Source organism: Eulemur rufifrons, chromosome 1, assembly GCF_041146395.1.
Source record: "Eulemur rufifrons isolate Redbay chromosome 1, OSU_ERuf_1, whole genome shotgun sequence".
Taxonomy (NCBI): Eukaryota; Metazoa; Chordata; class Mammalia; order Primates; family Lemuridae; genus Eulemur; species Eulemur rufifrons.
The window spans coordinates 20,665,507-20,682,373 of record NC_090983.1 but is presented as its reverse complement, the minus strand read 5'-3'; the positions used below and the strand labels follow the sequence as shown (position 1 = coordinate 20,682,373).

At 36.2% G+C, this 16,867-nt stretch overlaps 1 protein-coding gene across 1 annotated transcript in view; it reads right to left on the bottom strand.

Annotated features, from left to right (window-relative positions):
* The window catches only part of BARD1 (BRCA1 associated RING domain 1), a 78,285-nt gene that overhangs the window by 48,688 nt on the left and 12,730 nt on the right, over window positions 1-16,867 (bottom strand). Inside the window, exons 2-3 of the mRNA XM_069467495.1 lie at window positions 12,481-12,629; window positions 4,353-5,293 (exon numbers count right to left, since the gene is read on the bottom strand). Of these exons, the coding sequence (XP_069323596.1) occupies window positions 4,353-5,293; window positions 12,481-12,629 (1,090 nt within the window). The remainder of the gene's footprint in view (window positions 1-4,352; window positions 5,294-12,480; window positions 12,630-16,867) is intronic.

The window sequence follows — 16,867 nt, the reverse complement described above, 5'->3', positions numbered from 1 at the left end:
TAAATACTGACTCCCAGAAGTGTCCTAGAAATTAAAATCTTGACAGTATCACAGATGTCAGTTTGCTTTGGTGTCCTCTGCCACCTTCTCATGAAGCTAGTACGAAGGACACATAATAATAACATGACTTCACACCCAATATAACATGACTGCATTAAAGTAGAATTAATTACAAAACCAAACCCTCAGAAACAAGACTCCTCAGGAAGGATTTTCTCTACCCAGGGGATCTTCACCACCCTTGTTATGTTCTAAGTGTACCATGCCTTGTAAATTGCCTCCAAAATATTATCTATTATGTCTGTGTGGCCTAAATTATAAGTAATCACTGCCATTTTTAGAATCTGTGCTAGAGAACCAGGGAATAGGGGGAGAGGGTTATTACAGCACCCACAAATTCTAAAGCAAAGGTGACATACTATAAAACAGCAAATTTTCTCTATGTCCTTAATATTTTGCTTTTTATTTAATCAGAAGAATCGTGTTTTAGTTTTCACTTAGGCACAATGCTTTCTCATAAAACTTCATTTACAACACAATGTTCTCAGTAACATTTTAACCATAGGAGACACAGATACTCAAATAGGAACATGAATCACAAAGCTATTTAAATAGGAAGAAGCATATAGAAAGTTATTGATAAGGGAGCAGAGCAATAAGTTTTGACTTGTATCAGATTACTCTGGCTGTCACGTAGAGAACTAACTAATGGAAATACAAAGGAAAACAGGGCAAAAAATCGGGAGGCTACTTCAATGGTGTGGTCAGAAGGATAATGAACCCCAGAAACATCCAGCACCTAATCCCCAGGACCTGTGAATGTGTCAGCTTCCACCGCAAAAGGGTCAATACCTCGAATGGGGAGTACTCTGCATTGCCCGGGTGGCCCAATTTAATCATGTGAGTCCTTAAAAGCAGAGAACTTTTCTGGGCTATGTCAGAAAGAGGAGATTTGAGAAGGACTCAATCTGTTGTCGCTGGATTTGAAGACAGAGGAAGAGGGCCATGAACTAAGCAATAGGACAGTCTCCAGAACTTAGGAACAGCCCTCAGCTGAAAGCCAACAAGAAAACTGTATCTCAGTCTTCGCACAAGAACAATGCAGTTTCTGCCAACAATCAAAATGAACAAGGAAATGGATCCTCTCCTAGAACCTCCAGAAAGTCAAAGTTAACAAACTGATTTTAGTCTGATGAGGCCCATACCAGACTTTAGATCTACAGAACTGTAAAAAAATTAATTTGCATTGTTTTAAGTCACTAACTTTGTGGTAATTTGTTTAGGATGCAACAGGAAACAACTGCAAGTGGGGAGGGCAAGAAAAGAGAAGTAGCTGCCACTAGAGTGGTAGCTATGGAAAGGTTATGGCCTTTGACAATGCCCACAGGTACGTTATGGGCAAGACGTTAAAAATGTTATTAATAACATTCCCAAGTTCAGAGATAAAGCTCTACCTGCACTGGGGAAAAGTAGCCTAAGAGAACAAACTGTTAATACTACTGGGTTCTCTGCCCTTAGTGCATATATATCAGGGGTGCATAGGGCAATGTGTTCCTAAAACCTGATAGAAACAATGTCATTGTTTCACAGTTTCATCTGTGGAAACTGCAAGTCTACCAACATGCTTTTTTAGGGGAAAATAACAACTGCAACAACCCCCAAAAAACATATCTTTGACAGCATAAAACCTGGTACTTCCCCTTGTTGGCTCTGGCTGTCTTAAAGGTCACCAATCTAAATTCATTATTCAGTAGCAGTAACTCTTTCCTCTTTCCCTGCTCCTTCCTCCGTTTTATAGCAGCTTCAGGTTTACAGCCACTTCAAATCCTTTTCTCGAGTAGGTGGGTACAAAATATAAATAAACAGAACTGCAATATGTGGTTTTCTAGTACACATAGATTACTCGTCCTGGGCTGCAAATGAGAAAATTAAGATAGGAATGAGATGAAAAGTATTTTTTAAGGATAAATATACTGAGAAATCCACTGACTTTTTTCCAAGCATTTGTCTGACTATTAAAATCAAGCTGAGGTGGGGGGCATCCATTCAACTCATAATAAATTTTTAAAAGAACACTATCGTTAATTCATGATTTGAAAAATGATAAAAATCAATTAACTTTTCTTAAATATACTATAACAGTATATGACAATGGATGACAATAACAGTATTTAATAATTAAGTTCCAGGGAATCAAAATGAATAATTCTAACTCTGGCAAGACTCTAAGTATACTGGCAATGTGACAAGACCTGTATGAAGCAATCTTGAACATGTCAATGAAGAAGATTCACCAAGACAGCATCATGCCACCACATTTTCCCATCTTTATGTTTTATTATAGGTTTTCTCCAAGCCTACACCAAGAATAGGCAAACTATGGCCTGCAGGCCAGCTACTTAATTTCCTATGTAAAGTTTTACTGGCTTACATATTGTCCGTGGCTGCTTTTGCACTACCAGGACAGAGCTGAACAGCTGTGATAAAGACTCTCTGGCCTGCAAAGCTTGAAAACATGTACTCTAACTGCCCCTTTAAGAAAGAGTTTCCCAAACCCTGGCCTAGACTCTAGGCCCTAGGGATCCTCATTAATAAAGATAAATTATTCTTACGGTTAGAAGAATGTAAAAAAGTCTTAAGTATTAGTCAGAAAAATGAACAAAAAATAATTATACTAGCTATTTATATCCAAGAAACATTAATAACATTGTAACATTAAGACTACAATATCTTATGTGCATATATAATATGCATATATACATAGATAACAAAGATGACCAAAACAAAAAGTCTGATTTTCTAAAAGTCATGCTTTGCAGAAATCAAACTAAAATGTAACCTGAATCAATTCCAAAAATTCGAGTTGTCAAACAGATATGTGATCCCTAGCACGTAGTCATGTTGCAGGTTCCCCTCTTAATGGCATCAGAAATATAGTAGTTCTCCCTCGGTATCCACGGGTAATTGGTTCCCAGCAAATACCAAAATCCACAGATGCTCAAGTCACTATATAAAATGACATATTTGCATATAACCTACACACATCCTCCTGTACACTTTAAATCATCTATATAATACCTAATGCAATATAAATGCTAGGTAAATAGTTGTTATGCTGTATTTTTATTTGCATTATTTTTTCTTGTTGTATTGTTATTTTTATTACTTTTCCTAAATATTTTCAATCTGTTATTCATTGAATCCATAAATGTAGAACCTGTGGACACAGAGGGCCAACTCTATTCTACATTAGCTTGGAAGAAAGGCAAGGAAAAAAAAAAAACATTAACAGTTGGGAGAAGCTTGTTTTGTGCTTTTCCCTTTCGCCACACAAAAATACAGGAATCCTTGGATCATCCTCAATGTCTACTCTATGATCTTCCCAGATATTTTATGTTGCCCATCAGCCTCATGTTTGGGGGCCTCCAAGGGGTTCCTTCCAGACTTCCCAAAGTTTTCTATCCATCCAAAGGACCCAAGGATTTCCTGGTTGAATTTGCCTTGTAAAGTCACTGAGGGAACACAAAAGCTATCTTAATTTAGTACTAAGGTCTACCGTATCATATTTTCACAACACTTGCATGAGATCACAAAGTCTATAAAGTTATGGTGCTTACTGATTTGTTTCATATGTAGGACTCGAGTCAATTTCAAAGATTAACCACTGCAAGTGTTCAGAAAATGGACCAGGTTCCACAAAACAACACTGCCACATCCCAGGTGTTGAGGCAATCCCAGGTGTTGAGGCAATAATTAAAGAGACTAACTTCAATGAACAGGCCAGTACAAGGAATGGCTGACTATGGGGCCAGAGCAGCTCCCTTGTGGTGACCGAAAGGAGCCATTTCTGGTAAGTCAAATGTCCAGGTCATTGGAGAAATGTAGAGACCACATCTTTCAACCTTCCAAATTTTAGCAGTGCCCACTGGGAGAGTCAAGCCAGAAGCCTGTCCCCTCTTCAAAGGCTTCTTAGCTCTTTCGCTAGATAAAAATATGTTGCCAGCAGTAACTTACCAATTCTCTACATTGATAAAGCACGGGAAGAATGGGGAGGCAAAATGATGAAAACGAAACAAAATAGACAAAAGCAAAAGCACTTGGCAAAGTAGGAGATGAAAGATTCAAATATTGGTTTTCTCCCACAAGATCATGCTTCCCAGACTCAGTGGCCACTACTGTAACTGAGATGGAGATACAGTCCCTGTGAATTTGGCTTCTTTGGTTCAGGGGAAGTATAATATCTACGGTAGATTAATTATCCTAATCATCTTATGCCATTTTTCACAAACCCCAAAGAAATTGCTTTACAGTTGGCCTCATCCCAAGATTACATTTCAGAGGAAGCATCTTACCTTAATAGAAGCAATATGCAGCAAAGTCTCTCCTCTATGATTTCTCTTCACAGCCATGAGGCTACTGGGCAACAGCTTCATTGCTGAGGAACTAGACATCATTCTTCTGTAACTTGAAGTATTCAATGTAGAGGGTGGGGTACCTGGTGAAAGGCTAGTGACGGACTCATCTAATATAGTTCCGTTTTTCCTCCTCAGTGTATCACCAACTTTACGTTTGCTTGACGGTTTGTTTTCTAAGAGCACTGTTTGCTTAACAAAATCTTGACTGGTGCTCGGAACGTGGCTTCTACATCTCTTAGAAATGGGACTGGAAAGTCTGTTGCGACACCCACGTTTTCCATTAGGACCTAATGGCAAAGATTTCTTAGGTGTAAGATAATCTTCACAGACCTTCTCCTCAGGAGTCCCTACTTCATTCCTACTCTCAGTGTCTGGAGACTCTATTTGCTCAGCCAATGGTAAAGAGACTTCAGTTAAATTTCCAAGACATTGAGACTCTATCACAGAGCCACTTGCTAGTAAGTCTATTTCACCATTCACCTGATGGTGACTAGCAATAACGGAGAGTGGGCGACAGGATACCAGCTTTTCCTTAAACTCCTCTTTGGAGTCAAGTTCACCATCTTCTTTTATTGCTTCTAAATTCCATTTTTGGTTGATTTCAGCTGCAGTTTTCTTTTTTTGTTTTCTCTTAGATCTTTTAGAAGTCTTTTTAGCCCTCTCAGAAACAGCTACAGGAGGAGTTGTGGAAACAAATTCATACATTGAGGCTTGCTGAGCATTTACATCTTTCATCACTTGAGGGTGAGTTTGCACTGAAACTTTACTTACAACATATCTGACCTTCTTACTTCGAGGACTGAACCACATTTTTATTGAATTCTTCTTATTTTCTGCATCATTAAATAAACTTTTCCTAGATGTATCTTCTTTCAAATCTGATAGAAAAAAGGAAAAGAAATGTTACATGAACTTAATCTCTCCCATCTCAAGCTCCCAAAGAATTTTGTTTATAGCTCTCCTAAAGTGTATCACCTTTATTTGTGTACCTCTTTCTCAGCTCCTACATACAGTATGAACTCTTTGAGAGCAGACAGAGACTCATTCAACAAATGTTTACTAAACACTACTTTGTGCCAGACACTGTTCTAGAGACTGGAGATACAGCCGAGAACAAAATACGGAACTTATATTCCAGAGAGTAGGCAAAATATGCAAATAAACAAGTAAAATATACAGTATGCCAAATGGCGATAAGAGCTATGGTGAAAAAAAAAATACTCAGAAAATAAAAAAAGAAAAGAAAAAGGCAGATGTGGGATTTAATAAGCAGTAGACATTAACTGTATTTAATTTTAAAAAAGACATTTTAAAATCAATATAATTCACTATAATCAACCAACTAAATGAAAACTAGGCAATCTTCTCAATAGATACAGAAAAAAAATTTGACAAAATCCAACATCCATTCTTTTTTTTTTTTTTTAATAAGACTCAACAAATTAGGAGAAGGGAATTTTCTCAACCCAATGAAGGGCATCTACAAAAATTAATACAGCTAGTATCACGCTTACTGGTGGAAAACTGGAACTATTATCTTGTTCCTCTTATCAGGAACAAGGCAAAAATGTCTGCTCTCACCTCTCCTATTCAATATCATACTAGAAGTATGTTGTGCTAGCCAGCACAACAAGGTAAGAAAAAGACATAAAAAGTATAGAAAGGAAGACATAAAATTGGATCTATTCACAGATGACTTGACTGTTGAATATTACAAAGAAGCTTAAAAAAAAAAGATCTCAGTTGTCTCAGATCGATCTATAGATATAACAAAATCCCAATGCAAATTCCATAGGCTTTTTTGTAAAAACAGACAAGTATAAAATTTACATGGAATTATCAATACAACAAAAGATTGTTAACAAAGATCTCAATTCTCTAAAGTTAATAATCATTTTTGCCTATTCTTTCACCTCATATTTCTTGAGTACAAAAGTCCTATCTTTATAAACATGTTTACCAGGTAAAAAAAAAAAAAAAAAACAACACCTTAAACAGGTAAGAAGAAATGGAAATAGTAGGTTTTGAAAAATAATTAATTAGTATTTAGCTTTAGAAATTTCAGAAATGATCCCTGCCTAGCAAAAGAATTCCAACCATACTGTACTCCAAAGAGGTATCACTTCCTCCTGGTGAAACAGAACCATTACACTGAAAAGGCAGTACCGATAATCCCAGCAATAAGAGCAGACCTGCCTACACATACCCTTTTTATGTCATAGCTGAATATCACCTGGTCCACAAAGTGCTATTAAGGCAGGATCTTAGAAATCAAAACAATCAGAATGAGGTATCCACTCACACAGAAACTTTACATCTAAATTCAACAAGGCCTTTTCTTTGCAGCGATAAGTAGATTTCAAAACTAAGTCATTTTTGATAAAATCTCAAGTCTAGAGGAAAGGTCAAAATGAAATGTTACCAGGATTACTTCTTAAGAAAGACTCAGGATTACAAAGATTTAAAGGTTAATCCTCCAGTAGTCTGTAAAAACTTGTATTTGATTTTTTAAAGATTTATTTTAAACACAGATGATGACATTTTCAATTAAAATCAAGTCAAATCCTGAAGTTGCCCGTGTTTATAAAACTTGAAAAATGTAGAATTGGGCATTTAAAGGAAAATTAAGGCTTATATGTATTAGCAACACACTCAATCAACTAAAAAACCTAAATCTAAAAAGACAACAAATTTCATACTCAGGTGTACCTTTTTCCTAACTTATAAAGAAGTAAATGAAGAGAGTGCATACCCATATAATTGATATGTACACAATTTTACTATTCATCCAGTAATAATAACTTTACTCAAGATAATTTTAATTATGTATCTTGGCATAACTAAGCAAGGACCACAACAGCAAACATGATTGTAAATTCTGAATTTTATGCAGCATATCTAAGATAAAACTGTAAAAAGAAAAACAACTCTACTGCTGGAACATAAATCATACTATTAACAGCTACAATAGATTTTATGGGTGAATGCTTCTCAGCATGATAAATTATCATATTCATTTCATGAAGAAAAATATTGGTCCTTCCTCTACATAGTAAATTTCTTAATGATAACATTTAGAAAAATTCCATTCTCTGAATTTAAATATTTCAGAGTATACCACAAAATATCAAGGAACAGAGATGCACATGTTACTAAGGAGCTGCTTAGCCAAGTTTTTTCTCAAAATTTAATAATAAACTATAGAAAAGAGAGACAATTAGAAAATGTGATTTAGCTATCATTAATCTACATCAAAGGATTATAATGATGTACATTGTGTGCCTTTCAAATTATTCTCTATTATAGGTTTCACAACAGAAGTTGAGAAATCTCTTTGACAAACTAGTCCCTTATTAAAAAATCAAAGGAAAGTATTCTGCTACCATCTGTGCAACATTAACGCCTTCACTGAAGAATGATTATTTTGTAAATTAAGAAGTATTTAGTTCTATTTAAAAAAAGAACAGCAACACAGTTATTCAAACACTCATCTTCATCTATTATAAAAAAGTCATAGCCTATATGAAACACTATGTAATCATTACAGAAAGACCAGCATCTTTCTCTAAACCAGAAAACAGAAAGGGAAATTGTGATCCTATAAAAACGTAATCAAAGTATTTTTCTTAATGTCAACAACACCAGCATGTTTCACAGAACCTGATCAGCACCTGCAAGGTCTGATTTAATATCATGGGGTTTAAAAGAACATAAAAACTTTTAAATTTAACTCTATTAGCAGAAAGAAGATTATGTTATAAAGAATAAGGTAAAATTAGCCATAAATGGTTGTCAGCAAAATTTGACAGATAAATTTCTTCTCTTTAAAGTACACTGAACCGAGAAAAATCTGTTCAAGTATTTAGAAGCTCATTTTAGAAAGTATTACTATAAATCAGGTTCTTTATCTCCAGTACACCATACACCATGTCCACAATTTGACAAGTTCTTCCTAATTACCCACCTTAATTACAGTAATTATATATTTTATAGTAAATGCAGGTAACAGGTTCATTTGAAAGATAAATTGTGAACCACAGAGTTTTTAAAGATAGATAAAATGTGGGCGATGTTTAACTATTCCACTTAATTCATCATCTTCAACACATGACCATTTAACAGAATCATACAATTTTGGAGCTTGACTTTAGGGAATCACTTAATTGAATGACCTTATCTTATAATGAGATCATTTTCCAATCTCCTCATTATTAAGAGGATCAACCATCATTTGTACCCAACTATTGGTTCCTTCTACCTATTATATAGTTCACTTTATACCATTTTAGTTTTAGAAGTACTTACTAGTTAATAAACTAACACAAAGTATTGCATAAAATATACTGAATAAACTATAAAGAAACAAAGGGAAAGCTCCAGAAGAAAAATTCCCAAGTGCCCTTCAAGGCTAGTTTGTTTTGGAGTCGGGAGAAAAAGTTGGTGACAATATAACTTAAAGTAGAAAAAGCTTTGCACCATGGAAATTATAGATCTGGGTAGAAGTTATATTTCAGTACATTTACAATATAGATTTATTGTCATTTTGTAGCAAGGCAGCAAAGGAGGATGTTAACATTATAAAATAAATTATTTAAACCAAACTTTAAGAATTTGTTTTAAAATTATTTTAAGTTTAGTTTCTAGGATGTGAATTAGTCTTAGCACTGCCAATTTTTATCCAACTCAATTCAACAAATGTAATGAATACCTACAGTTCCAATGAAAACATTGTTCTAAATGAAAAAAACAATAAGAAACTTATAACATGATGTCCTATGTAACCTGGATCCTCAATTTCCTCACTTACAGAATAAGGGGATTAAAGATGACCTTCTAGCTCCTAAAATTCTGATTATATGTTATCTAAAAGTGAAATTTCAACTCATCTTAATATAAGTCATGTTGAAAGCAGTACTGCTTAAGTCTGGGAAGGATACAAGTATTAATAACTATTATTCATTGCAATAAGGAAAACAAATGCAATATGGCCTTTGGAAAATGAATCGCCGTAATTCTCTCTCCAATCTCCAACTCTACGAGAAAGATAGGATTCTAAAAGGCCTAAGGTCCCACCCAGAAACTTGTTCTAAACTCAGTTTTCCTAAATATCTTCTTTAATGATGAAATATGAAGGCAATTCAAATTTTCATGGTCTCCAAAATATGAAAACTATACTAATAATTCAAACATCAGAGTAGAATTTCTGGAAGAGAAGTTTATCTTATATTTCTTTTGTTGAACCCCATGGTATGCCATAATTGAGGGCAGTCAACCCATCAAGGGTTGGTTAGCCCATCAAGTTACCCTGTTCCCCTTTTACCCCCATTAAAAATGTCACATTACTTGTTGTGAGTTAGATTGTGTCCCTCCCCCACCCAAATTCATATGCTGAAGTCCTAACACCCAGTACCCTCAGAATGTGACCTTATTTGGAAATAGGGTCATTGTAGATGTAATTGTTAAGATGAGGTGACACTGGAATAATATGGGCCCCTAATGCAATATGACTAGTGTCCTTTTTTAAAAGGAGAAATTTGAAACAAACACACAATACAAGGAGAACACCATGTGAACATCAAGATGGCCATCTACAAGCCAAGGAGACAGGCCTGGAACAAATACTCTCTCACAGACCTCAAGAAGGAATTAACCTTGCACACGCTTTGATCTCAGACTTCTATTCTCCAAACTGTCAAACTATATTCTGCTGTTTAAGCCTGTGGTCCCCAACCCCCAGGCTGCCAACTGGTACCAGTCTGCGGCCTGTTAGGAACCAGGCTCCGCCTCTCCCCCACCCACCATCCTCTTTGTGGAAAAATTGTCTTCCATGACACTTAGGAACCAAGCAGCACAGCAGGAGGTGAGTGGTGTGGGCAAGGGAAGCTCCATCTGTATTTACAGCCATTCTCCATTGCTCACATCACCACCTGAGCCCCACCTCCCCCCACCAGCCCACCCCATACCCTGTCCCTGGAAAAACTATCTTCCATGAAACCGATCCCTTGTGCCAAAAAGGTTGGGGACCGCTCAATTTGTGATACTTTGTTATAGCAGCTCTACCAAATGAATACATTACTATACAGCAACTGGAGAGGACTCAATAAAAATACTATGACAGTCACAAATTTCAAACAGCACCCCAAATTTCAATGCATGGCCAATAATCCTAGCAGCCAGCACACCTCTAAGAATCTAAGGAAAGGCACTTTCATACACAGAGGCTCACTGATCTTTCCTCACTCCAACTCTGAACACTGCCAAGGATACATGGACCCTTGATTAAGAAACCCTGCATTAATTCATGGTATCTACATGGGATTCACGGTATTTACACATCAGTCTTTCCAACTAGAAAATAAACAGTGTGAGTGCTGCCTTTGAATAAGAAGAGTTCAGATGCACTAATGACAAAACTTCTCATTTTTTTCTTAAAGCGATTTACAACCACAATATTATTTTTTAAAGGTAAGCACCTTTAAAAATGTGTACATGAGTGGATTAGTAAAATGCGGCATATGTATACCATGGAGTATTACTCAGCTGTAAGAAATAACGGTGATATACAATCTCTTTTGTTCTCCTGGAGAGAGTTGGAACCCATTCTATTAAGTGAAGTATTCCAAGAATGGAAAAATAAACACCACATGCACTCACCAGCAAATTGGTTTCCCCGATCATCACCTAAGTGCACATTTGGGAATAACACCAATTGGGTGTCGGACAGATGTGGGGGGTGGGGGGAGGGGATGGGTGCATACCTACATAATGAGTGCGATGAGCACTGTCTGGGGAATGGACACACTTGAAGCTCTGACTTGGGGGGCTGGGGGGGCATGGGCAATATACATAATCTGAACTTTTGTACCCCCATAATAAGCTGAAATAAAAAAAAAAAAGCTGGGGGAAAAAATGTGTATAATTACATCAGAAAATAAGTAAAACTTTAGCACTATAGCACATTTTATCATAAAAGAATGAAGTCTAATACAATGATCCAGATAACTAGATGAAGAAAACTTAACAGGTAGATTATGGTTTAAATTCTACTTCTTAAAAGGTCAATTAAGACTCGAAGTATTTGCCTAGTTTCTTTATTTTGTACAATCAACTTCATCTTTAAGAGCTGACAGTAACACAGCCCATCAGAAGTCTAAGAACAAAAGATTTAAAAACAGAAATGCAACAATTTCATGTGAGCATTATCAATCATTCGTGGCATCTTGCCAGTCAAGAAAAGGCTCTCTTATAAACACACACTAAAATGACCTGGTCAATAAAAAGACAATTCCAATATCCAATTATGAAGATTCAAAACACTTTACTTTCTTTCCACAGCTAATTAGTTCTAAGCAGAAAGCACAAGGGAAGATATATAGTTAATACATGGAGTGTAAGAACAATTTGAGAAACATTAACCCCATTTGAATAGAAAAGAAAATGAATACTAGATTTTCATTCTTTCAAAATGTGCTCATCTAATTAATTCAGTCTAGAAAAGTGATCCATGGAAGAACGCTGTATTTCTATCTTGCGAAAGTGTATTTAAGTGAGTTAAGCACTATTAAGGCCAAAATCACTATTCCCTATATATTCTATAGAAATTATCATAAATGTAAAAAGCAGACAGTGTAAAGTAGTGAAAAAAAATCTCTGGATCTACAATCAGAAGAAATGAGTCTATTTTTCCAGTTTCTGGTACTAACTACATGTGTGACTAGGCAAGATCACTTACCCTCTCTGGACATTAGTTTCCTATCTATAAAATAAGGGGCTTTGATTTAATTATCTCTATAGTTCCTGTCATTTCTCAAAATGATCCCCCCAAAAAACAGCTGGGCATGGTGGCACACGCGAGGCTGAAGCAGGAAGATCCCTTGAGCCCAGGAGTCTGAGTCCAGCCCGGGCAACATAGCAAGACCTCATCTCTTAAAAAAAACCCAAAACACTACAGATCTTAAAATCTGAAATACATTATTCAGAATTCCTGATAGATCTTTTACATATTTTATGTGATCAATATGAATTCATCAGTTATTTAACTAAGAGAGACAGTGGTATTTCTCACCTGAATGTTTGTTGTCATGTAGCAAATTTCGAAGCTTACTACAAAGTTGGATCATGCTGTCCAGTTGTCTATTTATCTTCACGTCTTGTATCCAGGCTGGGGTATGACACACTGGACATCTGGTTCCAATGCAGTCACTTACACAATCACTTAAAAATAAAAAAATATATATATCAAACCATTCTGCAGAATCTGAATTCCAAAAAATGAACAATAAACAAGAGTTTGAACAGAAGTAAATGGAGCAGAGGTTGTTTTAACATACAATGGTCAATTATAAAATACTTGTTAAAATGGTATGTTTTATTCAGAGTGTGATACACACATATAAAATCTAAATCTAAAGTTGCTGATGTAATTTGCTATGAAGAGACTTTACTTCGTCTGACATTAGTGTGCAAAATTTTTGCCTGCAAATAAATTAATCTATAGCTTCTAAGAGGTCAGAGTACAGAGAGATATAAACAGAGATAGTACCTAATGCTTAGCAGCCACGCATCTCAACCTTTTCTATCCTAAATCTTAACACTCCACTTCACCTAAAATTACTACAGACACTGAGAAAAACCTTTTGTTTAGCTTTTGGCCAAGTGTCTAAATGTTTTAAAGTAGTTTTTGAGAAAAAAATCTTGGGTTCTTTCGGACAATTTTATAATCTGTAGACTCAATTACCCTGGGTTGTCTAAGTGTTAAAGTCTTGGACTTAAAAAGGGTTTCCTAACTTTTAGGGTTACAAACCCTTTGCAAATCTGATGAAAATATATACATATTCCTATGAAAAAGAGGGGTTCACAATCCCCCCTGAATCTCATCTGTGAATTTCAGAATAAGGATCCCATAAATCTACTCCTTCCTTTGCCTCACCAGATGGGTTCTAGCAGGATTGGGTAACGTAATAGCGATAAAAGCCACATCTTCCTCAAGAACTACATTCTCTGTCATGTGACCCACTCCTTCATAGACACAGAGGATTCTTACAACATAAATCATCCTCAGACAAAACCTGTGGCATTTCTAACTTTTGTACCCTTGGCTCCTAGCATGATTCCTGACACAAAGTAACTCAAAAAGGGTTGTAAAATGAATCTGTAACCCCTACTGCAGCTGGCAGAGACCTTTGAGATCATCTAGTTCAATAAATGTCAAATTTCTTTAGCCAAGGAACTCAAATTTGGAACCCCCACACAAAAAGTAGGTAAAGTGATTACTCAGGCAATTTAAATCACCAATTGTTGTGCAAACTTAATTATTTGAGAAATACTAGTGAAATACAATCTGAAATCTACTTATCAAGAGCTACCACCTCATTTTCAGATGAAGAAAATGAGATCCAGTTTGTTAAGTCACTTGCCCAGCACTCCACTAGTATTCAGATTAGTCTATTTTATACATTCTATAATGTTAGTTCTATAACTAAGTACACATTATGTAATGTGTATATTTTATATAATTTATATAATATATATATTTTATATACACATTAATCCAGAATTCTGGAGAAATATGTCATTTCTCAATAGAACTGCATAACTCAGTGAGCCCGTATTCCCAAATGACCAATGCATGATGTCATAAAATCATGCTGAAATAAAGATCAATCCAAAGTGCTATTAATAGATACACCAATAGAATTCAACAGAGTATAAAAATGTGTTGATATAGTTTCAGATTCCACAGTGAAGAACTGAAGAAACTAGCACTTGTCAAGTTTTTGTGTAGTATCAAGAATATCCACAATTATCTAAAAAAGCTATTAAAAGACTCTTTTTTTCCAACTACAAATATGTATAAGGCCAGATTTTCTTCACATACTTCAATCAAAACATATCACAACAGATGGAGTACACTAGTTGTCTTCTATTTGGTGAGACACTAAAGAGATTTGCAAAAATGTAAAACAGTGTCACTCTTCCTATTTTTTCTTTGGTTTGTAAAATTGTTATTTTCCTAAAAAAGGTGTTATTTATGTTAGTAGGCTATGGATTTATTATTTTTAAATGAATTAGTATTTTTTAAAAGTCTCAGTTTTATATAGTAAATATATACACATACACATAAACAAAAACGTGTTATGGTGCTCAATTTTGAAGAGATTAAAGTGGTCTGAGATCAAAATATTTGAGTACCCCTGCCATATGTCTTAAATAAATTATATATTAGAGTACATGGACTACTGTTATCAGGGATTGGCATCAAAGTACCTGGAAACCACCACAACTCTGGCTCTGATGTCAAAATCCGTGTCTCTCGACCCTGCTCCCACCTCTGCGTTTCAATTGGACTGAGCTATGTCAAAATCACTTTCAAAACCTCATTGCTCAGCAGTTTCATATAAAACTAGCAAAGAATATAAACTTTAATTTATATAAAACTTTAAAATATAAACTGCCCTAATTCTTGGCATCATATAATCAAAATGAATCAAAACTGCACTGAGTGGATTCTCTCCTGTCCTCATGTCATATAAACGTGATGATTTCTCTTTCAAGAGGTTCTCACGCCTCTCAATCTTTTATTGGCCATTTTAAGTCACAGAGGCCTTTAGAATCTGATTAAAAGTATGGATTCCCCCCAACACACAAACTGTACACAATTTCATTGAGTTGGTTATGATCTAACAGCTTTGTCAATGACCTACTGTATACAATGAGCATACCCATCATGCATCTGAAACACATCTGCTTGCTACAGAGTGGAGGAGTGGGCAACATTTCATAAGGGAATGGGAGGCATTTTGGAAGCAGTGACATCTCAGCTGAAATTGAACTGATGAAAAATCAGCCTCACAAAAATCTAGCAAAGAACATTCTACGTGGAAGAACTAGCAAGTGCAAAAGTCCTGGGGCAGGAGTGAGTTGGTATGTTTAGGGGTCTATAAGAAGGTGCTGAACAGTGTGAGCCAGAAGGAAGTGAGGTCCCAACCGAGAGGGATCTAGGTCCTGTACAGAGTCTTATGGACCAGAGTGCAGAACACGAATTTTATTCTAACAGAAAGCCACTGAAGGGTTTTAAACAGGGTAATGATACAGATATGCTTCATATTTTTAAAAGAACACCGTTAAGAATGCAGAAAATGGGGAAGGGGTGATAATGCCATAAAAGAGAAACCAGTTATGAATCTGAGGACAAATAATACAATGGTGGCTTGGACCAAAATATAAATAGTAGCAAGTACAAAAAAAGGAGAAAAATTCATGATTCAGGGCACATTCTGAGGTGGAACTGACAGAACTTAGTGATGCGGGATAAGCAGTTTAGTAGTCAGTGGTACCATTCATTGTGATGAAGATGACCCAGGCAGGAACAGGCTGAAAGGAGGATAATCAAGAGATCTGCTCTGAACATATCATGGTGATGATGAAATGCCTTTTCATCATCTAAGGATATCAGGTAGGCAACAAGTACAACTTCCTATGCCATCCTTCTGCTGGATATGCCCCCTATAACAGATCTATGTTTCTAGAAACAAAATTAGGACCCCAAGCATAACTGCCTCACACTTCCTCAGCCCTCTGAAGTCATACACTAGATTATTTTCATATATGCTCAAATTTCAGCACAGTTTGCTCATGTCAGTCACATACTCACAACCTGAAATAATTAAAAGATCAATTCAAAGGAGGCTATATGAACTCTGTCTCATAGACGATTAAACCAAATCCCTCAATTGATTTCTCCTGAACAAGAAATGGAATGAGATGCAAATCTGTAAGACAAGGCTTTCACATGAATCTAATTTCACAATAACTTGCTGGGCATGGTGGCTCATGCCTGTAATCCTAGCACTCTGCGAGGCTGAGGAGAGAGGATTGCTCGAGCTCAGGAGTTTGAGACCAGCCTGAGCAAGACCAAGACCCATCTCTACAAAAAATAGAAAAATAAGCCAGGCTAGGTGGCACATGCCGGTAGTCCCAGACACTTAGGAGGCTGAGGCAAGAGGATCACTTGAGCCCAGGAGTTTGAGGTTGCAGTGAGCTACAACGACACCATTGCACTCTACCCAGCGCCAAAGAGCAAGACGTTGTCTCAAAATAAATAAATAAATAAATAAATAATTTCACAATACCTTAAACTGTGTCCCCTGAAAAGATGTTGAAGTCTTAACCCCCCAGTACCTGTGAATATGACCTAATTTGGAAACAGGGTCTTTGTAGATGATCGAGTTAATATGAGAGCATTAGGGTGAGGCCTAAACCAGTATAACTGGTATTATAAAATGGAGAAATTTGGACACAGAGACAAAGACGCCCACAAAGGAGAATGCCATGTGAACACGAAAGCAAAGATCAGAGAGATGCATCTACAAGCCAAGGAGGGCAAAGATTGCAATAACCCGCTAGAAGCTAGGAGGGAGACATGGAGCAGATCCTGCCTCATAGCCCTCAGA